This window comes from Ovis aries, chromosome 1 (genome assembly GCF_016772045.2).
Source record: "Ovis aries strain OAR_USU_Benz2616 breed Rambouillet chromosome 1, ARS-UI_Ramb_v3.0, whole genome shotgun sequence".
In the NCBI taxonomy this organism is placed as follows: Eukaryota; Metazoa; Chordata; class Mammalia; order Artiodactyla; family Bovidae; genus Ovis; species Ovis aries.
The window spans coordinates 239,755,308-239,780,955 of record NC_056054.1 but is presented as its reverse complement, the minus strand read 5'-3'; the positions used below and the strand labels follow the sequence as shown (position 1 = coordinate 239,780,955).

The 25,648-nt window shown below is 41.1% G+C and overlaps 2 protein-coding genes and 1 pseudogene across 8 annotated transcripts in view; 1 reads left to right on the top strand and 2 right to left on the bottom strand.

The window, feature by feature from the left end:
• Window positions 1–25,648, top strand: part of HPS3 (HPS3 biogenesis of lysosomal organelles complex 2 subunit 1) — a 41,300-nt gene that overhangs the window by 7,774 nt on the left and 7,878 nt on the right. For 5 of the 7 annotated variants that reach the window (XR_006056973.2, XR_006056976.2, XR_006056979.2 and 2 more), the window contains exons 2-14: window positions 677–1,168; window positions 1,970–2,141; window positions 2,239–2,324; window positions 5,691–5,883; window positions 8,837–8,933; window positions 11,442–11,596; window positions 13,245–13,353; window positions 17,238–17,419; window positions 18,465–18,645; window positions 19,826–20,059; window positions 21,024–21,209; window positions 21,547–21,735; window positions 23,200–23,307. Coding sequence is in view for 3 of the 7 variants with exons in the window: in XM_015092610.4 (XP_014948096.3) it covers window positions 677–1,168; window positions 1,970–2,141; window positions 2,239–2,324; window positions 5,691–5,883; window positions 8,837–8,933; window positions 11,442–11,596; window positions 13,245–13,353; window positions 17,238–17,419; window positions 18,465–18,645; window positions 19,826–20,059; window positions 21,024–21,209; window positions 21,547–21,735; window positions 23,200–23,307 (2,384 nt within the window). In the remaining 4 variants the exon portion in view is untranslated. The remainder of the gene's footprint in view (window positions 1–676; window positions 1,169–1,969; window positions 2,142–2,238; window positions 2,325–5,690; window positions 5,884–8,836; window positions 8,934–11,441; window positions 11,597–13,244; window positions 13,354–17,237; window positions 17,420–18,464; window positions 18,646–19,825; window positions 20,060–21,023; window positions 21,210–21,546; window positions 21,736–23,199; window positions 23,308–25,648) is intronic. The other 2 variants (XM_042235769.2, XM_042235768.2) reach the window with 2 other exon arrangements.
• Window positions 14,007–15,132, bottom strand: LOC101122652 (small ribosomal subunit protein eS6-like; annotated as a pseudogene).
• CP (ceruloplasmin) overlaps window positions 21,284–25,648 on the bottom strand; it is a 61,214-nt gene continuing 56,849 nt past the window's right edge. Inside the window, exon 20 of the mRNA XM_012142922.4 lies at window positions 21,284–21,732. The gene's annotated coding sequence lies outside the window, so the exon portion shown is untranslated. The remainder of the gene's footprint in view (window positions 21,733–25,648) is intronic.

The window sequence follows — 25,648 nt, the reverse complement described above, 5'->3', positions numbered from 1 at the left end:
CTTTATGCTATTTCTCAGAGTTGACATGAAAATATGACTTGTGGGGATGGGAGAGGTAGCAGTATATATTCCGCTGATCTCTTCAGAGTTCCTTATACCTAATTTTAGCATCACTCTGATATCAAACTCTTTATGTCAGGAGAGGTTTGTTCAAGCTGTAAATTCAGAGCTACAGTAACTTGTAGAGCTATCATAGGAATTAGTCATAGAATTTCTCGGTAAGCTACATGAATATTTAACAGGTCGTCTTAAGATACTGTTTTCCAGGTGGCTCAGTGGTAAAGAATCCCCCTGCAATGCAGGAGACATAGATTCGATAGCTGGGTAGGGAAGATTCCCCTGGAGAAGAAAATGGCAACCCACTCTAGTATTCTTGCCTGGGAAATGCCATGGACAGAGGAGCTTAGTGGGATACAGTCTGTGGGGTTGCAAAGGAGTTTGCAACCTCCTCATCCTCAATCACCCCCTTCTCCTGCCCTCAGTCTTTCCCAGCATCAGGGTCTTTTCCAGTGAGTTGGCTCTTCACATCAAGTGGCCAAAATGTTGAGCTTTTGGTTCTAGTCAATCTTTAATTCAACCATTCACATTAGGATTCTGTTTTAGTTCCTTTTCATGATGCAAGGTAAGTTGTGGTTTCTAATTAGAAATTCTAAGTGTAATCTTATTTCCTTCTCAGGAGATTATTTGGTAGCAATTGAAGAGAAGAACAAAGCTACATTCCTGCGTGCTTATGTGAACTGGAGAAGTAAAAGGACTGAAAACTCCCGAGTGTGTATCCGGATGGTCGGGCATGACATGGAGGCACCCTTCAGCGAAACCTTCAGAGAGCAGATGTCTATTGTGGAAATGCCGCTTTCTGAGGCCCCCCTGTGCATTTCCTGCTGCCCTGTGAAAGGAGACCTTCTTGTTGGCTGCACCAATAATTTAGTCTTATTTAGTTTGAAGTATCAGATAATTAATGAAGAATTCTCGATTTTGGACTTTGAACGTTCTTTAATTATCCACATAGATAACATCACCCCTGCTGAAATTTCTTTTTGTGTTGGGTATGTCGCTGTCATGTCAGAGTTAGAAGTCTTAATCGTAAAATTGGAGTCAGACCCCAAAAACAGAGAGAGTGTTAACCACCATCCACGGAAGACCACCAATCCCATGAAACAGGCAGAAGGTAAATAATGAATTTAGCTTACTTTCTTGTTTGGAGTATAGAGAAAACCCTTATTTCTGGCAGTCTCGGAAAGGCTCTAGTATGTATATTGCCAGGCCACCTTATTTATGATGTGGTTGCTTCCCTGATGGCTCAGACGGTTAAGAATCCACCTACAATGTGGGTGACCTGGGTTCAATCCCTGGGTTGGGAAGATCCCTGGAGAAGGAAATGGAAACCCGATCCAGTATTCTGGCCTGGAGAATTCCATGGACAGAGGAGCATGGCAGGCTACAGTCCGTGGGGTCACAAAAGAGTTGGACACGACTGAGCGACTTTCACACAAATAGATGTTCCTAATACATGGGACTTGGGTTTATGATCTGGCTGTCCGTATCTTTTCCTGTAGCATGTGATGTATTCTGTAGCACATAAATGTATTTCAACATATATTTGTCATTAAAAATAATGAAATATCTGCTAGAGGAGCAGTTTCTAAAATTCCAGTCCTCATATTTACTAGTCGAATGACCTTGGGTTAGGAATACCATCTCTGAGTTTCTGTTTCCTTATGTATAAAGTAGGTATTATGATCATGTCCTGTTTTACTTTGTCAGTTATGAGGAAGGAATGAGCAAGTGCTAAGACATTTCAAAACCATAGTGCCTTATAAATACATGGGATGTGTGTGTATAAATACTGTATTTAATTGGTGGTATTTATTTATACTGTATTTAATTTATTTAATGTGGTGAAATCTAATTGGGTTTCAGAAATTACTTGGAGTTACTGCATAATTTTCTTCAATTTTAATTTTTTAAGGCATCAGTAACGAAACTTCACAGCTTGAGTCAGATGATTTTGTTATCTGCCAAAAGCCCATGGAACTTCTTGGTGAAAAAAGCAAACAGTCAGGAATATCTGTTACACTGGAGTCAACGGGATTAGCTGATGAAAAAATGAAGTATTTCCACGTTCGGCACCTGCTCTATAGGTACTAGATAGCTTTTTATTCACCAGCAGTTAATATATATTTACTGGCTTAATGCAATGGAAATTAGATCTCCTCTCCTCTGTCTCTGAATTCACAGACGTTTCGCTCCTGATATTTCTTCCTGTCTCTTGTCTGATGACGTCAGGTTGCATTCACTTCAGCTTCTACCCATTTACCAAACAGGTGAGTATGAGAGTGCTGCAGTGCAGTGAGCTGGAAAGGCACTGGGCAGAGTAGGGAGTCCGATGTGAGTAATGGGTTAGGTTTTTCTGAGTTTCCCTGTGGCCTTAGACAGATTCCTTAGCAAATAACAGTGAATCCACAAAATGGAAATCATGTCTGCCAGGAGAAGCCATGGAGAGGAAATGCCTGACAAAACCCATTTCTCTTTCTGAAATGGTCAGTAGGCCCCCAAAAGAAAATCAGGGCCCTGTTATAGCTGAGGTTCATCTGGGTTCCAGCAGGGTCATTTGGCAGAGCTGCTAATGATGGCTTTGTGAGCCAGATGGGAAAATGTGGGCTGGATGGAAATTCACTTAAGAGCAATGGTTTCCAGCCTCGCTGCACATTGGCCTTACTTGGATGCTTTTTAAAACACTGATGCCCAGTTTCAACACACTGCAGAGTCTTTGTTTTAGACCATGCTTTGCAGCATATGGGAATCTTAGTTCCCCAATCAGAGATCAAACCCATGCCCCCTTCCCTGGGAGCATAGAGTCTTAACCACTGGATGGCAGGGAACTCCCCATACTGGAGATTCTGACTTAATTGGTCAACTGATGCCTGAGCATCAGTATTTTTTTTTTTTGAACTTTTTAAAAGGTAGTTTAATTTAAAATTAAATTTTAAATCCCACTGCATGGCATGTGGGATCTTAGTTCCCTGACTAGGGATCGAACCTGTGCCCCCTGCAGTGGAAGCACAGAGTCTTAACCATTGGACCACCAGGAAAGCCCCAGGGCATCAGTGTGTTTTAAAAACCTCCCCAGAAATATAATGGGCAACCCAGATTAAGAATCATTATGAATTCTGTACTTAGTGCTGGCCTGCTTCACATGTTCAGGTGATGGCTAGGGAAAGGTGTAAATATTACTCTGATTAAACTTATACTTTTTTTTTTTTCTTGTAGTGACCATGTATTGAGTACCTACTATGCTGGGTCTTGTGCTAAATACTGGGGCTCCTGTAATGAGCAAAAGTAGGCAAAGTACTTGCACTCATGGAGCTTATTGTCTTGTGGGGGAAGCAGGCCTGAATGGAATGGACATTAGAAGGAGTGTACAGTTACACACTGATGGGAGTGCTCTGTGAGAAGAATCCCGCCTTGAGCATGTATAGCAAAGGATCCTGAACTCACTGGGGGTCAGGGAGGGCTTCCTGAGAAAGAGGATCTGTAGAATGAATGGGGCTGATTGGTGGGCAGGTTTGGTTGTGGCCAATGCAGAGTCTTTGCTTGAGGAACTGAAAAGCCAGGGAGAGGGAGGTGTAACACAAGGCAGGAAATCAGAGGGCCCTCAGCCACCTTAGAGGGTTAGCTCTTATCCAGGGGTTTCCCACAGCCCCTGGAACAAAACCCCAAATCCTCTCCATGGCCTGCATTACCCTGACCCTGAGCTCTTTTTGTCCTGCTCACCCTCTTACATTTCTCCGTATGTGTGGCTTTTGTCTGCTGCTAGGTTACACCAAGCTCACTCAAGTCTAAGATCTATTGTTTACTCTTCCGGTGCTCAGAACATAGTACTTCCCTCAGAGCTTGCGAGAGTAGTGTCTTCAGCTCACAGCTCAAGTATCACCTCGACACAGAGGACTTCCCAGACTTCTCAGTTTAAACTGTTCCCTCCTTGCACACTGCAGAGTTTATTCTCCACCCCGGTCCCCCTCACTAGAATGAATGCAGTTACTCTGTCTTGTGCGCTGTGGTATCCCTGGAACCCAGAACAGTGGCGTGTTATAGGTGCCTGATGGATGTTTACTTAGTGGATAGATAAGGGGTTGGGCAGTGCCCATGTGAGCTGGGCCCTGATGGATAAGTAAAATTTTTAGAAGATAAATTTTTTTTTTTTTAGAAGATGGAAATTCTGGTAAGATTCTACCTCAGGGAAAGCAACATGTGAAAGATCATCATGTATGTTTGGAGATAAACGAGCAGCTCTCTGTATGATTAGAGCACAGATGTGTGTATGAAAGAAGAGGAAGTAGAAACTGGATCAGTTGTTTTAGGCCAATTGTGGAGAGTGTAGTAATTGGATTTTCTTTTTTTTTTTTTCTGTAGGTTCTCATTAGTTATCTCTTTTATACGTTCTTTTGTTATTAATGTATCCTTGAAGGGCATCAATCAGAGCTATATAAAAAAAAAAAACTTTGATTATGAAAAGTTTCAGGCACACAGATATAGAAAAATAGAACAGTGACCCCCAAGGTCCCCATCACACAGTTTCAACAGTGTTGCCTTGTAATCACCCCCTGCCCTGTGCCAGATTGTTTTGAGCAAACCCCAGAGCTTATACCTTTTCGTTTATAAATATTTCAGCATATGTTTCTAAAGGAAAGGGATTCTTGTATTTAAACAAAAACCCCAAATGTCACTTCACATTTTTAAGAAATGGCTTGATATCATTCAATACCCATCAGTTACTCAAATTTCCCTGATTGTCCAAATATTTTTTTCTGCAATTTATCAGATTCCAAGTAAGGTTCTATACCTGCAGTTGGCTCCTATGTCTTTTATGTCTCTCTGCTATATAGGCTCTGCCTTCCTCTCTCGTTTCTCTTTGAGGGTTAGTTAGCAGGAAACTGGACTATTAGTACAGAATTTCCCACAGTCTGAATTTTGCTGACTGACTCCCCACAGTGTCATTTAACATGTTCCTGTATCCCCTATACTTCCCTGTGATCTAAAGCTGTACTGTTCAGTATGGTATCTGTTTGTCAATATTGCTGTCGAGCACCTTGAAGTGTGACTAGTCTAAATTAAGATATGCTTTAAGTGTAAAATTCACACTAGGTCTTAAAGACTTAGTACAACAGAAAAGAATATAAACTGTCTCGTTAATTTTTATTGATTATGTATAAAAATGATAATATTTTGGATATGTTGGGTTAATATATTTTTAAAATCTTGCCTGTTTTTATTTTTTAAAGAGCAATTACTAGAAACTTTGCATCACATATATGGCTGACATTTTATTTCTATTGACAGTGCTGGTCTAAGTCTTGATCAGATGATGGTGATGACTTTTTTTTTTGTTTTTGGTAATGCAAATAGTCTTGAGTTCTCTTAGAAGTACGTGGTATCAGGTTGGCTCTTTTTTGTGATATTAACAACTATTGATGATGATTACCTAGATCTGTTAATTTATTAGGGTTTTCAAAATGTTGATATTCTAATTATATCACTCTTTTTAATTTTTTTACTGGCATTCTTATATAAGCACCTAAGCAACTCTTTGGTTATCTGTTTATAGATGTTTTTACACAGAAAAGTCAAAATATTGGTTCCTTTTATTTACTAGTTTCATGGTTTGTTTGTTGTTGTTTTTTTGCATGCAGGGTCTCTTACTTCTGATAGAAAAAATTCGTCTCAGGAAAAAGTGTTGCTGAGTCTGTTTTGTTTTTTCTCACTACCTCATGTGGGCTACCTGTACATGATTGTCAAATCTGTTGAATTAATGTCGGTTTACCAATATCCCGAGAAATCTCAGCAGGCGGTGCTTACCCCACAGTTTCTGCATGTCATCACAAGGTATGTCCCAGTCCCTTGCTGGCTTTTGAGTCACTTATTTCTCTGTAAATTCCTGAGGTGCTTTCTAAATCTTTAAATGAAAATTATGTGAACCAGTGGATAGCACTATAAATTAATGATACACACCTGGGGTGTGAAAGTGAAGTCGCTCAGTCGTGTCTGACTCTGTGTGACCCCATGGACTGTAGCCTACCAGGCTTCTCCATCCATGGGATTTTCCAGGCAAGAGTACTGGAGTGGGTTGCCATTTCCTTCTCCAGAGGATCTTCCTGACCCAGGGATTGAACCTGGGTTTATTTTATTTATTTATTTTTAAAATAATGGCTCATAACTGCCTTTTCAACATCAGAGATTTAAATTCTGGTTTGCCTTTGTTTTGTTTTCTTAAACTGGATGGGGATCTTTCTAAGAACGGGTAAGGTTCTTCATGAGGGAAGATGTTTATAGGGAATTCTAATGAAAAGTCAGTGGGGGCTCTTGACAACAGTCATGACATCTCTTCAGTTTTAGATTTCCTAAAGTTTTTTTTTCACTGTTGTCATATCTTTTCTATGTGAGTTGAGTTCATTGATATGGTTTAGGACTGTAAAGGGTCCAGAAAGCCTGCCTGATTCTACCCTGTGAGTAGTGTAGATTGGAAGAGAGTCCAGAGGTTGGGGTTGGTCAGGCTCATGTGGCTAATCAGTGGTGAGTGTCTTCTGAGTTGCCTTATCCTCCTAGTAAGCTGACATGTAAACTGGGTTCCTGAATTTAATCTCATTTCCTTTTATCTCAGCAGCCTGTGGTTTTATTTCCTGTTTTTTTGAGTTCAGGTTCTAGGCAAGGCACTGCATTGAGCCCTCTGGCCAACCAACCATGAGTAAGGCGCAGCCTCTGCTTTACGCAAACAGCAACGTAAGAGAGGATGAAAGACACGTACAAGGGACACAAACACTAGGAGATTTGTGAAAAATGTCCTAAGACTACATGGAAGTGCCGTAGGCTATGGGAAGAGGGAAATTACTTCAGCCAAGTCACACGGGCAAGGTTTCTGTGTTGCAAGTGAGGCCTGAAGGCTAGTTAGATTTGACAGATAGAGACTGAAAGTGAAGAGCGTTCCAGATAGAGGGAAGCTACAAGCAAAGCTATGTCCAGGTTTCTTGGAGTTTCTGATAAGTAGTTGCATAGGACAGTGCTTTTTTTGTTTTTCCCGATTGAGTGGTAATATCAAAATCTCCAGCAGGTGCTCTGGTGTATTTCACACAGCACAGGACCCACCTGAAGATTCTGGCACCCCCTCCCAGTGGGGGTGCTCCCCTCTCTGCCTACTCTCTGGCATGGGGAACAGTGTAGAGGTCTCTGGTCTTTTCAGTTTCCAAAGGGCTGTGTAGTAATGTCCTTTAAACGTAAAGTTGCTGAAACAAAAGTGGGGAAAATAGTGCCTGAGAGGGAACTTGGGGCTTTGGAAATTAAGGAATTTTTTTAGATTTTGAGCAAAGGAAAGGATGTGAATAGAGCATTACTTTAGGAAAATGGATGGTAGCCACAGTGGAGGATGGCTTGAACATACTAATGAGCTATTGGGATAGTTCAGTGAGGATAGTGAGGGATTGTATTTGGGCAGAGCACTAGCAGTGAAAAGAGAAGGAAGCATGGAGAGGAGAGACTTACAGGACTTGATGTCTAGTGGGATACTGGGGATGGAGGAGACATGAGAAAACCCATCAGTTTTGAGCCTGCTTTCTTTTTTTATTTTTTAGACTTTTTTTGTGGGGGAGGGGGGATGTGTATCATTTTTAAAATCTTTATTGAATTTTTTATAGTATTGCTTCTGTTTATGTTTTGGTTTTTTGGCTATAAGGCTTGTGAGATCTTAGCTCCCTGACCAGGGATCGAACCTGCACCCCCTGCATTGAAAGGTGGAAGTCTTAATCACTGGCTGCCCAGGGAAGTCCCGAGCCTGCTTTTCTGAAAGACTGGAGGCTGGTGTGGTGTGGAGCAAAAGGAAAGTTTGGTTTAGATATTGGAGTTTGAGGTGCTTAGGGAATATCAGAAGGAAACGTATCAAGGTTTTTGTACACAGGCACTTACTGTGAAGTCTCCAGATTGCTTTGCTGTGCAGAATGTAGCCTGGAGTTGTTAAAAGAGGAGTGTGAAGAATGAGGAGATCTGGGTCTGATTTGATTTCCATTCTCCAAAGAGGACTTGGATCAACCATGTACTTTGCAGGCTCTAGTCTTTAAAAACAAGCTTCTGGACTACATGATTCTGAAGATTCCTTCAGAGAGTTTGCCTAACCTAAGTGTGTTGCCCAGCACAACCCAGGCTGCATTTCATCCTGAGATAATAATAAAGTTGGGTTCTAACCTTGGCTTTGATAGTCACCTGTCTGAACTTTGGGCAGGTTCCCTAGCCATCATTTTGTAAATAAAATAAGGGTATTGACCCAGATCCATGGTTCTTAACTAGGAGTGTGTGTCACACCAGGAGCTTTGTAGAAATATACATGTCTAGATTCAGCCCCCGTGGGCTTCCTTGGTGGCTCAGATGGAAAGGAATCCACTTACAGAAAGGGAGACCTGGGTTGGGAAGATCCCTTGGAGGAGGGCATGGCAACCCACTCCAGTTTTCTGGGCTGGAGAATTCCATGGACAGAGGAGCCTAGTGAGCTACAGTCCATGGGTCACAAAGAGTCTGTGCGACTGAGTGACTAAGCACAACACAGATTCAACCCCAGAGGTTATGATTTGGTAGGGGTGCAGTGGGGACCAGTTATGTGTTTAGAAAAAGCACTCCATAGGATTTCCGAGGTAATCTCCTTGTTCAGAAGCAGCCTAACTTGTCAGCGCTTGATGAGTACTGGGGTGTTCAGCCACCCGCCTTGTCGCTCCGTGGTCCTGTGACATCCTCCCAGCAGTGGGCGTGTTGGTTCCTGGCCTCCGCGTTGCTCAGTGGCCTTTCTCCTCTTCCTCAGTAACAACCTGCAGTGTTACACAGTGCGGTGCAGTGCGGCGGCTGCGAGGGAGGAGGCTGCGAGGGAGGAGGACCCGTATGTGGACACCACCCTGAAGGTCAGAGCTGGCTAATGACAGTGCAGCCTAAAGATCAAACATGAGTGCTTGCAAATTTACGCTCTTTGCGTCTAAGCTGGGCGGACACTAAAGTCTTGTTTGTTCAGTTAGAGCTTTGGGATGTAAAATGGTAAGCATTTTGCAGTTTGTGGTTTAGATGGTAATTTTTAAGATTACTTTGAAAACATGTCATTCAGAATTTAGATATAATGCATGTTTTTAAAATTTTGTAAAGAATATATATAGTGTAATTTCATAGAGGGCACATCACAACTATAGTATACTACAGTTTTATTCATTTTGATCAGAAGTATTGATATTGGCAGTTGTATAGAGCTATTAAAACAGTTCAGAAATCTGTACATCTAAGAGCACAGAAGTGAATGCATGCATTCAGATGATTTATTTATACCATTATTGGATATACTGATAATTCTTTTGTCATTTTACAAAGCCTTCAACAAGTGTTCTGTATTTCCATAGTTTTGATCTAGTGGTATTGATATTCTAGATCAGTAACCTCATTTTTAGTGAGAAGTAATCTGCTTAGTCTCTGAAAAGCTTTTGATCACCAAATAGACAATTTTATGATGAAACTCTGTATTTTCCGACCTTGAGTTTCTGTTCTCGGAAATGCACTGATGATTTGCATCGTGTCCATCATGTGCAGTTTCACCTCTGAGATGGGTATTTGTTATTCACATCCATGCTTCAGGGAACCCCCAAATCGTGATGGCCTCTGTTCACACATTATTGTCCCTCTGGCACCCGGAACACCTTCTTCTGGAAAAATGAGTGTCCAGTGATGATGGTGTTTAGTGCGTAATGTGTCTGAGACACTTTTCCACTATCACTGTCACCCAAATTGTGTGCTACCTTTGTTTGGAAATCACATCCAAGTTCTCTTTTCTTCTGTGGGCTGCCTGTCACATTCTGCTGCTGGCAGGCTTACTGCCTACCTTCAGCCTCTTGGGAAATCAGAATCACAGCTTTCCCATGCCCTTCTGTTTGTGTTTAAGATACACACATAGCCTTTTCAAGAGATTACTTTAAAAATAATGGTTATGTCCCTAGTACCCATGGCAAGGTGACAGCCTCTTTGTCTCTTGCTTCCTCTCTGTCCACCCCATCTTGCCTTGTGTTTTGTTGTAAACGTCAGGAAGACCGAGACTTGTGTAGGTATGATGGTGGAGTGAGGGGGTACATAACACATTGAAGCAGCATCAATCTGCACTTGAAAATAAATCTCAATTCCAGGCCTTCTCATAGTCTCATAAAACCAGAGGGAAGAAACACAGAAGAGAGAAAGGGAGAAAAGAGGGGAGATGGGCAGCTAGTAGAGGACGCTGCCCCTGAGGCTAGTCCTTGAAGGTGGCAGAGGGAAGGACAGTGATGGTCACACCTCCTGGCTCCCCCTTCCCTGCACTTCCACCACCCTGAAATCCTAGATGCCCCTGAACGGAGCACGCCATCATTTTGCTCCCTTGCTGACTCAGGCTTTGGAAACTGTGGTGTCTGAGAAAGGTTTCACAGCCTCAGAGAGAGGGCCATAATGCACGCTATCTTTATTTCCCTTTCCCCTGAGACTGGCTCAGCATCACCAAAGCCACCTTAACTATTCATAAGTGAAGTGAAAGTGAAGTCGCTCAGTTGTGTCCGACTCTTCGGGACCCCATGGACTGTAGCCTATCAGGCTCCTCTGTTCATGGGATTTTCTAGGCAAGAGTGCTGGAGTGGATTGCCATTTCCTTCTCCAAACTATTCATAGGAGTGACAAAAATAGATGGAGGGTTATCCCCATGCACTTTGTACAAAAGGGACAAGGAAGATGACTTTGGAATCGAAACACCATTAATGGAGGAGCCAGGGAGACCTGGCAGCCTCATTTTCTGAGTCCCAGAAAGAGCTCCTCAGTTAGCTTCTTATCCATTCTGCTTGGGTGAATGTTTCCTTACAAGGACAGGAGCCTGTCTGCTGGTCTAGGGTTTCCTGCAGTTTGCCTGGCAAACCTCCAGCCTGTTAGCCATTCTAGGCAGTGTTTGTACCTGCAGAGCTAACAGGGGCCATCTGAATGTGCCTGCATTTCTACACATCCATCCACTAAGAAACCTTTTTATGTATTTTCCGAGCAGTAGAATGCCCTTTTATAGTGTCTGATTTTGACTAAAAGCCCATTTGAAGATACCATCTGAGCCAGGTGGGGATTCCCTGTTAGTGGGGATTCCCTGTGTGGCAGTAACCCACTCAGGGCAGGGCTCCTGGAGGCTCTCTGCTTTCATCAAGTCAGGGTCAGCACATACTATGGGGCTCTTTGGTGGACATATGAAAGAGATAGTCAGTTATATAGTTTAGATAAGGTAGCCTCTTGCTCTGATAGGAATAGGAATTTGGATTATTTGAGTAGCGGGGAGAGACAGGAAAGTAGAGATTGTATCCAATCGATTGATTTTTGAAGTTTTTTAAGTTCATGCACTTCATTGGCTAAATTTGTGAATTTTTCCTTATTAGGCTTGCCCACCTATCAGTATGGATGTCTGTGCTTTAAGAATACAGCTTTTCATAGGCTTGAAAGCCATCTGTCACTTTAAAAACCACGTTGTACTTCTGACCAAGGCAGACCCTGAAACCGTTCCAGAGAGAAGAGAGTCACCCAAGAGGTTTCTGTAAGCATGCGCATCACCCCCAGATATCCTTGCCAAAGTTTCTGGAATGAATTGTGTTACTGGTATATTTTGTGTACATCTTCACTAACCTTTTTAAATCAAAAATTTGAATGATCAGATGGGTTTTCTAGGTGTTCTTTTTTCAGAGTAACAAAAGAAGGTTTAATGTTCTCTATAATATCCTTTGTAATTGACTGTGAGCTTTCAGAAGAAAATAAATTATAAAACTGTTTCAGTAAAAATCTGTTATCGTATAATAAGAATTTAAAGGACATGTTTTTCTGTGTAATTAATGAGCGAGATCGAGCCTCTTAGGCTGATCGAAACTACAAAGCTCTTTATTATTTTTCTTCCTTGACCTTTCAGTGGCAATATTTTTATCCAAAGTTTTTTTTTCTGGTATTTCAACTTGAAAAGAAATTAACTAATGCATTTCTTACCTGAAAGCACATTTGTGATGTATAAATTATGTGTTAATCTACCTTAAAATAAAAGTGTATTCTTCTAATCTTAGGTTAATTCTAACTTCAGTTTTCTGCTTTCGCATTATTTGGGATAAAATGGTTAATTCCAAAGTGGTAATGCTTCTAGTCGATGTTTCCTAAGTTCCTGTGAACTTAGTGGTTGGGAATGCAATCTAATTTGAACATTTTTCTATGGAAATTTTAAGTAGGAGAGAAAACTGTTGAGGGCAGGGGGCGAGGAACATAGAGTAAATTTCAAATCAAACACTGTAGTTTTTGCATTTTTGAGTTATTTGTGTCTGTGCTTTGTTCCACCAGCAGAAATAACCAGGTTGCCATGGGTAACTAGTCACCTAGAGTGTGCACAAAGTGGTCTAAAAATGACTGATCATAAAAGCTTTCTGGCAAGAGGAAAAATAACTTGCAATCTTATACATTTGATGTCTTAATAGTGTTATATTTTTTAAAATGGTTTAAAAATTTTAATTTATTTGAAAATTCATTTGGCCAAAACTTTGCATTTTAGAAAAGACTGCATACTACAGAAAATGCTTCGTACAGTGAAAGCTGGAAATATGATAGTGCTTTAAGTTGACTTACAGTTCTGTGTTTTACATTTTCCCAGCAGCCCTGGCCTCACGAAGGCCACATGCTGGAGAGAGCCAGGTTGCAGGGATTTTCACGGCCAAGTCTCTGTTCTTTTTGAGAGGTCTTGCCTGTTCTTTGAGCTTATTGCCTATTTAAGAATACTTGTGGAATGAATTGGAAATGATTGGTTGACCAGTCCACGAGAGTGTAGTAAGTGAACTGCTGTTCGGCCTACATAGTGTTGTACACTAATGTTCTCTAAAAATCTACTGTGTAGTTAAATCACCAAAGTGAAAGTGAAGTTGCTCAGTCGTGTCCAACTCTTCGCGACACCATGGACTATAGCCTACCAGGTTCCTCTGTCCATGGGATTTTCCAGGCAAGAATACTGGAGTGGGTTGCCATTTCCTTCTCCAGGAGATCTTCCCAACCCAGGGATTGAACCTGGGTCTCCCGCATAAATCACCAAAGAAAATACTAAATGAAAATGGTATCAGAGTTACAATATTTTAGGTATCTGGTATTTACCATTTAAAATCGCCATTTATTAATAGTATGTCTTGTCTTACAATTCTTGTCCTTTGTTTTGCTTTTAGTTCTAGAAAAGGTACCAGTGTTAATCCCAAAACACCTCCTGTAGCTGAAGCTGGGTGGAATTTGTATATTGTGAATACGGTCTCACCAGTGCAACTGTACAAAGAAATGGTACTCCTTTCAGACTTCTTATTTGTAGAAGTTTAGAGTCTAATTGATCATTAGAAATTGATTCTAAGTATCACACATTCAGAATGCCACAACCCACCAGCTTCAAGGCTCTTACAGAGAACTGTATATCTTCACCTTCTTGTTTTCACAGCTCGTGACATTTGAGGATCTAAGAGAAATTCCCGTCACTAAAATAAGACTCCCTTATTCATACGCACTCTCCTATGGGAATTGATTAGCCAGTCTAAACATAAATAGCCTTCGCCCTTTACTTTGAACCCTGGCAAGAGAATCATGAAATGGAGTGGAAAGAAATCTCAGATCATATGTCTGTGTCTCACACTTCTTTGAAATGTTAACTGATGGTCCTAGCGTACCACGTCACTTGTAGTATTGTCCTGTGGGTATCTTTATTCCTCTTCTAAGAGTGACAGCTGTCTGCTTATCCCTGATGATTTTTATAAACTATTTTGAAATAATTTCAAATCTACAGAAAAGTTGCGAGAATAAGAATAGCACAAATAAAATCATTATATTCCCCACATCAATTTACCTGTAGTCAGCAGAGTCAACATTATACCGCCTATGCTTCTGTCTCTCTCTTTTTTTGTTTTTGATGTCTCATCTTATTTATTTCTGACTCTTAGAACATCTCATTTTTGACTGGATTCAGACTCAGAAGGAAAAGTTCTCCGAGAGGACAGCCTCCATCTCTTTCTCTCTCTTTTCAGATATTTTTATTTATTTTTTTTTATTTTTGGCTCTGCTGGGTCTTTGATGCTGTGCGGGCTTTTCTGTAGTTGCAGCGAGCAGGGGCTGCTCTCTAGTTGGGGTGCAAGGGCTTCTCATTGCGGTGGCTTCTCTTGTTGTGGAGCACGGGCTCTAGGGCCTGCAGGTCTCAGTAGTTGGCGCCATGTGAGCTCAGTAGTTGAGGAACATGGGCTCAGTAGCACAGGCTCAGTAGTTGTGGTGCACAGGCTTAGTTGTCCTACAGCTTGTGGAATCTTCCTGGATCAGGGATCGAACCCGTGTCTCCCGTGTTGGCAAGTGGATTCTTTTCCACTGAGCTGCCTGGGAAGCCCAGCCTCTGTCTCTTGACAGTCTGTTGCTGGTGTTTTTCTTTGGCCTTCTTCATTCTCTTGGCCGAAAGCTTAGGATATTCTGCAGCCTCTTCCATATATTTCTTAGTACACTGTTTCTTTGGAGCAGCACATCCACGTTTGTGCTGCAGAACACGTGGAATAACAGGACAATGAATCTTGAGTGCTCTGGTCCTAGGTTCCTTACCTTCTTTGTTTAGGGGCTTTCTTACAACATACTGGCGGACTTCATTTTCTTAGGAGAGATTGAAAAGTTTTCGAGTTCTTCTAGTTCTTTCGGTCCCCAGGCAATGAGGCACAGTAGTGTCAGGGAGTCCAAGAATATCCTTTTCCCTTTTTTTTTTTACAATGACCTAATTGAGAACACTCAGGTCAGCATCCACCATGCAACCCCATCAGACTTGCACTTTCTCCAGTCCTTCTTGGCTGTAACAGAAATGCCCCTTACTCAGCAGCAGGCAGACTCGGCCATGGGTCAAGACACCTTGCTTCATGGGGAAACCCTGTTTATCGTTCCCAGCACTGACTGGGACCACATAGCCCTTCCATTCTTCACCCAGAGCCTCAGCAGCAACTTCTGTGGCCATAAGCTTCTCATAGAAGGTACGAAATTTTTGTTCATCATCCACTTCAATGAGCTTCTGGAAACCAGTGACCAGAAAGAGATGTTCAGCGTCATTCTGAAGCCTCTCTCTCCCTTTTTGCACTCTTGTGCTTTCTAAATGCACAGTCATGCCTGCATATTTTCTTCTGATCCATTGGGACGTATATTGCATACATCCTGGCCCAATGCCCCTAAATATTTCAATGCATGTTTCCTAAGAATTTAGATATTTGCTTATACAATTATAGCACACACATGTGTTTCAGTAAATTTAACAATGACAATAATTTATCTAGTCTATGGTTCATATTCCATTTTTGTCGATGGATTCAGTAATGGCCTAGTAGCATTTCCCCCATCCTCTGGCCCAGGATCCAGTCTAGAAATCAAGTAATGTATTTAACTGTCATGTCTCTTTAGCCTCCTTTCATCCAAAATATGTTCATAGCCTTTGTTTTATTAAAAAAAACTTTTCTTGTTTTCTTTTTGTTATTGTTGAAGTATAGTTAATGTCCAGTATTGTAAGTTACAGGTGTAAACATATTGATTCACAATTTTAAAGGTTATAGCCTATTTATAGTTATTGGCTATATTCCCTGTGTTCAGTTCAGTTCAGTTCAGTCTCTCAGTCGTGTCCGACTCTTTGTGACCCCATAAATCGCAGCACGCCTGGCCTCCCTGTCCATCACCAACTCCCGGAGTTTACTCAGACTCGAGTCCATCGAGTCAGTGATGCCATCCAACCATCTCATCCTCGGTCGTCCCCTTCTCCTCCTACCCCCAATCCCTCCCAGCATCAAAGTCTTTTCCAGTGAGTAAACTCTGCACATGAGGTGGCCAAAGTACTGGAGTTTCAGCTTTAGCATCATTCCTTGCAAAGAAATCCCAGGGTTGATCTCCTTCAGAATGGACTCGTTGAATCTCCTTGCAGTCCAAGGGACTCTCAAGAGTCTTCTCCAACACTACAGTCCAGTATATTCTTGTAGCTTATTTATTTTATATGTAGTAGTTTGTACCTCTTATTCTTACTCCTTTATCTTTTCTTTCCCCCGCTGGTAACCACCAGCTTGTTCTCTGTAAGACTGTTTCTTTTTTATTTTTTTCACTATTTTGTTGTATTTTTAGATTTCACTCTTTGTTTTATAACAGATAGTTTTGAAAAATATTTCTCCTCCTCCACCTTTTAAACATTTATTTTTTCCATTTCATTTCATTTCGTTTTGTTTCTTCTCTCATGATTAGATTGAGGTTATGTGTTCTTGGCTGGGTTCTCTGGTGACTCAGACAGTAAAGAATCTGCCCGCCATGCAGGAGATCCAGGTTCGATTCTTGGGTCGGGGGCGTCCCCTGGAGAAGGGAATGGTTACCTCCTCCAATATTCTTGCCTGGAGAATTGCACGGATAGAGGAGCCAGGCGGGCTGCAGTCCATGGGTCACAAAGAGTTGGGCCAGAACTCTGTGTAGATCCCGTTCCATCTTTCTCAGAGTTTCACGAGGGGAGGTGCAGAATATTCATTTGTCCTTCACCGGCAGTGTTCGCTTTGGTCATCAGGTGAAGGTTTTGCCTGATTTGTCCCTGGCATTTTAATGCTGATAAATTTATCAGCTTTGGCCTGTGTTTTCAGTCTTATTTAATTGAAAGTCTTAGACATCATCCAGATGATTTGCCTACTGGAGTCTAAAAATACTGATTGGCTCAGATTAGCTAGTGAAAATTTTTATAAGCCCACTATGAGTTATAGAATTAGATGTAGTAGAATCTAAATTCACCAATTGAAACTAAGATAAAGGAAGGATGCTCAGTCTGAATTTGAGAAAGATTGAAATCATAGAACTTTAAAAATAGTTAAGTCTTTCAGATATGTTCATTAGCTGTATCAAATTGTGATCAAATTATTGCTCAGTTAACAGTATCATTAGTATTACAGTACTAATTGCTTTCTCTGATGATTAACGTTGTTTAACAGTATTTACAATCATGTATGTGATAAATTGACTCATACATTGTGGGGGAAAAGAAAGCCACTTTAGCTAAGCCTTATCAGAATGATAAATAACCACTTTTTATTTCTTAGGATGGAATGTGTTCAGATAGTAACTTTATAAACAACTTATAGACCTGGGAAACTTTGGGGCGATGTTTTCAGCATCATGAACTGCTTGCCTTCTTTGTGTGTTAGGTAGACTACAGTAATGCCTACAAGACTGCAAAAACCCGGAGCTGCATCCACCTTCTCAGCGAGGCTCACTTGTTAGTGAGAGCGGCCCTGATGGATGCCAGTCAGCTGGAACCTGGAGAAAAGGCAGAGCTTTTAGAAGCATTTAAAGAAAGCTGTGGGCACCTTGGCGACTGCTACAGCAGGTTGGTGATGCTGCTTGGAAGCTCGTTAAAGAAGCCACCTGAGCTTCAGGTGTAACTTACCAATGTTTCCACCTCCAGCAGTTCCCTGACAAATGGGACAACACATGAGGGGCTGTGATTTATTTACTCATTTATTCCACAGCACTTGTTGAGCACATCCTGTGTGCCAGGTGCTGTGCTAAGCTTAGAGAGATAAACATGACCTGTTCCTACTCAAGGACTTACAGTTTATTAGATGAGCAGTGTTTATGTCTCCTTCAAATTTAGAAATTTGAAGTTTCTTTTCAGGCCTTTGGGTGGTGGTGGGGCATGACCAATGACCTGAGACAACTGTATTACTCATCTATTGCCTATTAGTTTTGAGGCAGAGATCCTAGTTGGACAGTCTGTGATTTTAATCTTAGTAATCAATGGTTTTATAATGTCAGAAAAGGACACTAGGAAGAAGAATGATTTCTATTTTTGAGAATGATCTTTACAATTTTTTTTTAATATAATTGTTTTAAAGGCTTATTTGAACCACGGGAGTCATAAATTAATGAATGGCTTTTCCTACTTATGGTCTTCCCCTGGTGGCTCAGATGGTAAAGAATCTGCCTGCAGTGTAGGAGACCCAGGTTCAATCCCTGGGTCAGGAAGATGCCCTGGAGAAGGGAATGGCTACCCACTCCAGTATTCTTGCCTGGAGAATTTCATGGACAGAGGAGCCTGGTGGGCTATAGTCCATGAGGTCACACAGAGTCGGAGATGACTGAGCAACTACCACTTTCCTGCTTATAAACACCATTATTGTAGAGCCGCATTATGAATATTAAAATTCACTTGTTTCTCTGATTTTATTATGAGCAAGCAAAAAGAAGCTATATTAGTTAGAATGACTTTGCAGAACAAACCTTAGGAATTTGTTCCAGCTCCTGTTGGCCACAGAAAAGTATTTGTGTCTTCTGGAAAGCATGATCTGGTTTATTATCAAATGTGTTAGACATCCAAACTTAAAATTGACAACTCTGAGGGTTTTTTTTTTCTGCCACTTCCTTCCCTGTAGGCTTGAAACCCAGCATTCCCACCTGGCCTTGCCATACTATAAGATGTCTGGTTTGTCTATGGCGGAAGTTTTGGACCGAGTGGACTGGGCAGTAGAGGATGGATCACAGAAATACGAGCGGGGATTAATCTTCTACATTAATCATTCACTTTATGAAAACCTGGATGAAGAATTAAGTGAAGTGAATACAACTTCCTGCTTAATTAGATCGAATATTTTTAACTTTTCACTTTAGTTGTTTATGCAATTCTATTTAAAAAATTAAGTTCCCAGTATTTTCATTGGTAGCATAGTCTTTTTTCCCAAAAAAGGTAACTAGGGTGCACTTTTTCTTCATTAATAATACTCATAGAATTACAGCTTGAAAAAGAACTTAGAATCATCTTCTCATACTTTCTCATTACATAGACAGGGAGATGTGGTCCACTGTGCTTGAGTGACCTGCCCAGTGCATCAGTGGCATGTCTTTAGAAGAATGTCAGAGAACCTGGGCCTTGCCTGCCTTCTTCTCATCCACAGCCCTTTTCAAAACCCTAGTTGCCCCTCTCTCCAAGTGTCTAAAACTTTTTTATAAAATCCTGGCCCAGTGACATTTTTAAGAATTGTTTTTAGCCCCTGGTGTATTTTTTTATGTTTTGGTTGTTCTGGGTCTTTGTTCCTGTTCAGGCTTTCCCTCGTTGCCCTGTGCAGAGGCTGGCCTTTGTTGTGGTACATGGCCTTCTCATTGTGGTGGTTTCTCTCGTGGAGCACAGGCTCTTGGGTCCCTGGGCTTCAGTAGTTGCAGCCCTTGGGCTCCGGAGCATGAGCTTTAGTAGTTGTGGTGCATGAGCTTTTAGTTGCTCCACAGCATGTGGGATCTTCCCAGACCGTGGATTGAACCTGTTTCCCCTGAGTTGCCAGGTGGATTCTCATCTGCTGCACCACCAGGGACGTCCTCCCTTTTGTGTATTTTTAAATAGTTGAATGCAGATATACAGAGTTGGGTATTGTGATTCCAAATATTTTAAGGTTTTAAGAGAAATGAAATTTTCTTCTATAAATATTAAGTACATTTTGTACTAAGTAGTAATTCTTTATAATGGACTTTTGAGTGGAATTTAATCCAGTATTTGTTTTCTTCTTCTGAACACCTGTTAGTATTAGAAATACTGACCACAGTTTGGTACAAAGAGATCATTTTAGGTCACCTCAGATCTCCCATGCTATCATCATCAACTCTCTTTTTAAATCAAAACATAGTACAAAGTTTTATATTAATTGGAATGTTGTATCTTACTTTTTTATCCTTTTTTATTTTTTTTGCTGATTTTGTGCTTTCTATCGGCTGACTGACCTTTTATTTCTTGTTTTGCTCGCCAAAGGAATTGTCCGCAAAAGTAGTTCAGATGTTTTATGTGGCTGAGCCGAAGCAACTGCCACATATTCTCTGTAGTCCTTCTATGAAGAATATTGATCCTTTAACTGCCATAAAATATTTAAGGAAGCTGGATACTTCTGGATTTTCATCAGTTTTAGTGACATTGGCCAAGGCAGCAATGGCTTTGAAAATGGGAGATCTTGACATGCACAGGGATGAAATGAAAAGCCATTCAGAGGTATGGCACCGTACCTAGCATTAATAGTCAGCTAACGTAGGACCCGGTGGTCCTGAGGTGTTTAGCTTTTTTCTGGCTTCTGTGTAGCTCATTTTTCCTTAGTGGTAAAGGAAAATAGGCAATATTATATTAAAAGGAAGTGACCCAAAGTGGGAGTGCTTGGGCTTTGGATTTGGAAATGAAAAAGAATAATAAATGATAAATGGTAGCTAGGGGTATTCAAAGACTTTTCAACTTAGTGTCAGATTTATTCAGAGCACAGCGCTTGGTACTGAAGAGCATATAGGCTCTGCCCTAAGCTGACAGTGTGACGTGGCATGAAGAGGTGTGGGGTGTGTCCCTAAAAACAGAACAGTGATACATATTCAAGTACAGCAAGTGGGATGTTAACCTTGAGCCTTAGGCATCCAGCAGTTGAGAAGATCACAAATGACTGTGAAAGACTGGGGATTGAATGGTGGCTTCCCAGGTGGCTTCCCCCGGGAAGAGTGGCCCTGTAGGGAGATGAGCGAAAGAGGTTAATCAGTCGAGGAAGAAATGAAGAAGTGACATTAGCTGAGTACTTATTGCTCAGGTGTAACCAAGAAGAGCAGGAGTTCTTTATTGCTGCACAAATGGCACATTTTGTTATGGTGAGGAGAGCAAGTCAACACTGACATGTCCTCTACTTTGAAGAGTAGAATTCTAGGAAGGTGAACTTTCATAATTTTGAAGAATCCTAGATAGACATAAATTTAAAGCTGTCTATAATATATGACACTTTGATGCTTAACTATGTTAATAACTTCTAGGAAGACAGTTATTAATGATGTTCTTAGAATTGTCTTTGTAGTTAAATTAAAAATTGAGATTATAATAAATTGTTAATGGCTTATCAGTGATTCTTGAATGCAGTAGCATGTATTTCCAAGATGAATGCAATGTATATTCAGTTCCTAAATTTTGTTTTTTTTTTAATCTGAAGATGAAGTTGGTATGTGGCTTCATTCTGGAACCTCGGCTATTGATTCAGCAGAGGAAAGGACAGATTGTTCCAACTGAGTTTGCAGTTCACTTGAAGGAGACTCAGCCTGGATTGCTTGTGGCTTCAGTCCTGGCCTTACAGAAGAACAACAAAATTGGAATTGAAGAAGCAGATTCCTTCTTTAAGGTTTGTCACTTTGAACATGTTATTTTAGATGGCCTGATGAAGTTGATGGGAAGTGAGGAGTAGAATAAGAGAAGCAAGTTTTCATTTGTTTATTGAAATACCAGACTTACACATAATCACTTAAAAAAATACAGGTTAAAAAAATGTTTCTTGAAAAATTCTGTTCATGCAACTGGAGTATATTAAAATGTTTAAATTGGCTTTTCCCATGGCACTAATGCTAGTGGATAAATTGTTGAACACGTGGTCCACATGATGGAGTGCGTTTTAGACCGGCTGTAACTTGATCAGTGCTATATTTATCTGAGCCGTAGGGGCTTGTTTCACTGTTCTCAAGGTGCTTTGTGGTAAAGATGGAGACACGATCCCTCAGCTCTTAGTGGACTTTTGGGAAGCTCAGCTGGTAGCCTGTCTCCCAGATGTGGTGCTTCAGGAACTTTTTTTCAAGCTCACATCACAGTACATCTGGAGGTTATCGAAGAGGCAGCCTCCTGACACCACACCATTGAGAACATCAGAGGACCTGGTAAGATAATGGAATAGTACAGTGAATCAAACTTTATGTACATTCCCTGGAGAAGGAAATGGCAACCCACTCCAGTATTCTTGCCTGGAGAATCCCATGGATGGAGGAGCTTGGTGGGCTACAGTCTGTGGGTCGCAAAGAGTTGGACACGACTGAGCGACTTTGCTTTCACTTTCATACATTATGATAATGTCACTTATTTTTAACAGTATAACATCAAACATAATATTACCAGACTTTTAAATTTTATTATTTATTTAATTTTATTTTTGGTTGCACTGGATCTTCATTGCTGTGTGCATATTTGCTCTAATTGCGGAAAGCAGGGGCTACTTTCTTGCTGCAGTATAGGGGATTCTCACTGCAGTGGCATCTCTTGTTGTGGAGCACAGGCTCAGTAGTTGTGGTGCATGGACTTAGTCGCTCCATGATATGTGGAATCTTTCTGGACCAGAGATCGAACCCATGTCTGCTGCATTGGCGGGCCGATCCTTGTCCACTATACCACCACAGAAGTCCTACCAGATTCTTTCTTTAAGCAGGAGTTAAAAACTTGCCTGTGAGTGACATCCACATTTGAAATTTTATATGCTAAGGAGAGCCTCCTACCACTCCTTTATTATTTCCTTGTAGTGGTACCTCAGTAGCCAAAGTGTGGAGAATAGGGCTTTCCCCCAAACCCATCTGCACGCCCTTAGGTGATGGTCTTGAAGTAGAACGTGAGAGAAGAGACACCTGCAGACCTCCCTGCTGGGAGAGGAACTGCAGAAGCCCTGTGGGAGAGAGACTTCCTCCCTAGACTTCCACTTCCTGTCGGCTGCACAGACTAGAGCTCTTTTGCAGTCTGAGCCGCTCTGACAACTCTGCTCTTATGCTTCCTGGTCTCCTCACCCCCTTTACCCCTTATGGATACAAGGCTAATGTGGATTTTCTTGAATAAGGGAGTCTTTATGGGAATTCTCTTCAGAACTTATGGAAGAGGTTTTGACTCCCAAGGAAAGTAGTAGAAATAAAAATCATTTTCAGTGTTACTGTTAACTTTTTTTTTTGGCCACGCTGCATGGCACACAGAACTTGCCTGATCATGGATTGAACCCGTGCTCCCTGCAGTGGAAGCGCGGAGTCTTAACCACTGGCCCACCATGGCAGTCCCTTATTAACTTTTTTTAAATGTAATTAGCTTAAAAGAAGTATTACCCTTTTTGTTAGAAACTGTCTCTTTGCACCCTTTTGAAAGTTAAAATATTAGGAAATATTTAGTAAAGATTTGTTCATTAAGAAGCAGCAAGGCTGAAACATTTCCCAGGGGAATACATTCTAAGACTTTCTTCCCATTCCCAAGAAAATGTATAACTAATTTAGGGACACAGCAGAAAGTTGGAGACTGCTTACTTTTTGTGGGATAGATGAAGAAAACCTTGTTTTATTGTACTTTGTTTACAATAAATTTCTTTTACATTTTAGATAAACACCTGTAGTCATTATGGCTTAATAAATCCATGGGTTAATGTCTTAATCTCATCCGAATCTTTAGTCGACAAAAATTATATGGAAGACCTTTCAAAATTACAGGTAAATAAAGATGCCTCTTTTTCTTATGAATTTGTATATTATAATATAGTATAGGACTTAAATTTGGTAAGCTCCCAGTTGTCCTGTTAACTGAGAGTGTGTAGTTTGGGCGACAGATCTATCATGAGGCATCCTCAGCAGCTCTGCAGGGAATTCCTGCTGCTTCTGCCTGAAACTGCTGAAGGAAGGCTGGTTTTGTTGCTGGTGGGTGGGCGAGTGAGCTTCACCGAGTCCTGTGACAGTCTTGCCTCACTTTCAGGATGTGCTTGAAAATGCTTTGTGAAATAAAAGTACGGCAAATGCTTCGTGGTGTTTTCATTGTGATTCACTTTTTTTTAAAATTTAATTTAGTTAATTTTTTTTAATTTTAGCATTCACTCATACAGTTTAGGCCTCTAGCCCAAGCCAAGCGCACCTATCTGTCTTATAGGAAATAGATTAAAGTGGCCAACTTATCTGGTTCCTTACAGAGTTTTCCCCCCAGATATTTATTTATTTATATATTGGGCTACATGGATCTTAGTTGCAGCATGTGGTATCTTCAGTCTTCCTTGTGGCATGTGGGATATAGTTCCCTAACCAAGGGTCGAACTCAGGCTCCTGCATTGGGAGCTTGGAGCTTAGTCACTGGGCCACCAGGCAAGTCCCAGATTTTTTTTTAAATTAATTAATTTATTTTAATTGGAGGGCAGTCACTTCACAACCCTGTGGTGGCCCCTGCCACACATTGACACAGATCAGCCATGGGCACACATGTGCCCCAGATTTTTTTTAAAGTAAGAAATATGATCAAGAGAATGTAGCCCATCCCACAAGAATTCTGACCTCGACAGTGTTTTGACTGAAAGTGAGAAATGAAGTCCACATTTGACCTGGTGGGTGGGGCTGGGCTGCATGTGTATGTGATTTTATTTGATGGAGTCAGCGGCCTGAGGACTGAATATAATGCTCACATCTGTTGTGTTTGGTCTGCTAACATGTGAAAGCTGAGATTTCAAATGAAGAAGTGTTGAGTTTCAAGTTTCTCTTTGAAAACCTCAGCAGCACTTTGATCCAGCCGTAATCCCCGGCCCTCACTGCCTGAGACCTGTGGGCTGGAGCCCCTGGTGGTTTCCCTCCTTACGCAGGGCTCACGCAGTCCTGGCTGCCTGACGACCTCACGTTCATCTCCAGTCTCCCTGGTCCAGAGGCGGAGTGTCTGGCATCCATTTTCCTTATACCCAGCTGCCTCTGTACATTTTTGTCATCTAGTTTGGCCTTGTTAGGCTTTTTGCAACCCCTGATTTATGCTGGGAACTTGGTGTAAATGTAGTTACTGCTTTTAGAAACCAAAATGTCAAATTGGGAGTGGAGGTCAGGAAGGGAAACTCAAGAGACCATATTGCTTAGTCTTAGCCTCTAGACAACCTATGATGTCTCCAGATAGAGAATTACTTACATTTTTTTTTTAAATTGCCAAAGAAGATTCTTTCAGGTTCTTACCTCTAGTACTCTTATGATACAGAGGTGCTGCTGAGGGCTGAATCTCAGATGTGTTCATTCCACAAATAGTCCTTGATCATAAACTATAAATGTGATTGATGTACAGCGTTGAATGAGGCAGGCAAGACCTTGTCCTCTTAGAATATATGTGTTAATTATATATTTAAAGTCATAATATGTGCTGTTAAGTATCCCCTATAAAGCTTCAAAGCATACTTAAAATCTCGGCTTGAAAAAGTGTAATTCATTGACCTTTAGAATCCATTTTAAAGTATTTAAAAGGGAGTGTTTACTGATACAGGACAGAAGGTTCAGTTAGCCTAAATTTTTCTAAATCCTTTTCCTAACTCTAACTCTTTTCTAAATTATCTGGGGTCAGTCAATCAATCTTGTCATTTAGAAAAAAGAACTATCAAGAACAAAAAGATCTCATCTCTTCTTACCTCAGAATGAGATTCAGAATCACCTGGAGAGCTTTTCAAAACTATGACTTCCCTCTACCCACCAGCTAACCACCACCACACAGATTTAATATGTCTCTGTCACTTGTCCTCAAAAAACATGGTAATAGTATATTTGTGCAAAAATTAATATAAAAACAATCTATAAATCTATAAAATCTATCGAAACAATCTATGTGTCAAAAAAAAAAGCACTACTGCATTTAGAACACAGTAGCTAGTATATGCCTACCTTTTACCAGAATTGTCCTGGTCCCCTCCCCTCACCTTTTTGCCATTTCCCCCCTCTTGGAGCCACAGGTGTGATCGTGTAGAGAATTCTGTGAATTCCAGTCCCAAGGAGATCAGAAAAGGGAATAAATAGTGCCTGTGTTGAGGGTGGAGAGTCCATTTCCAAT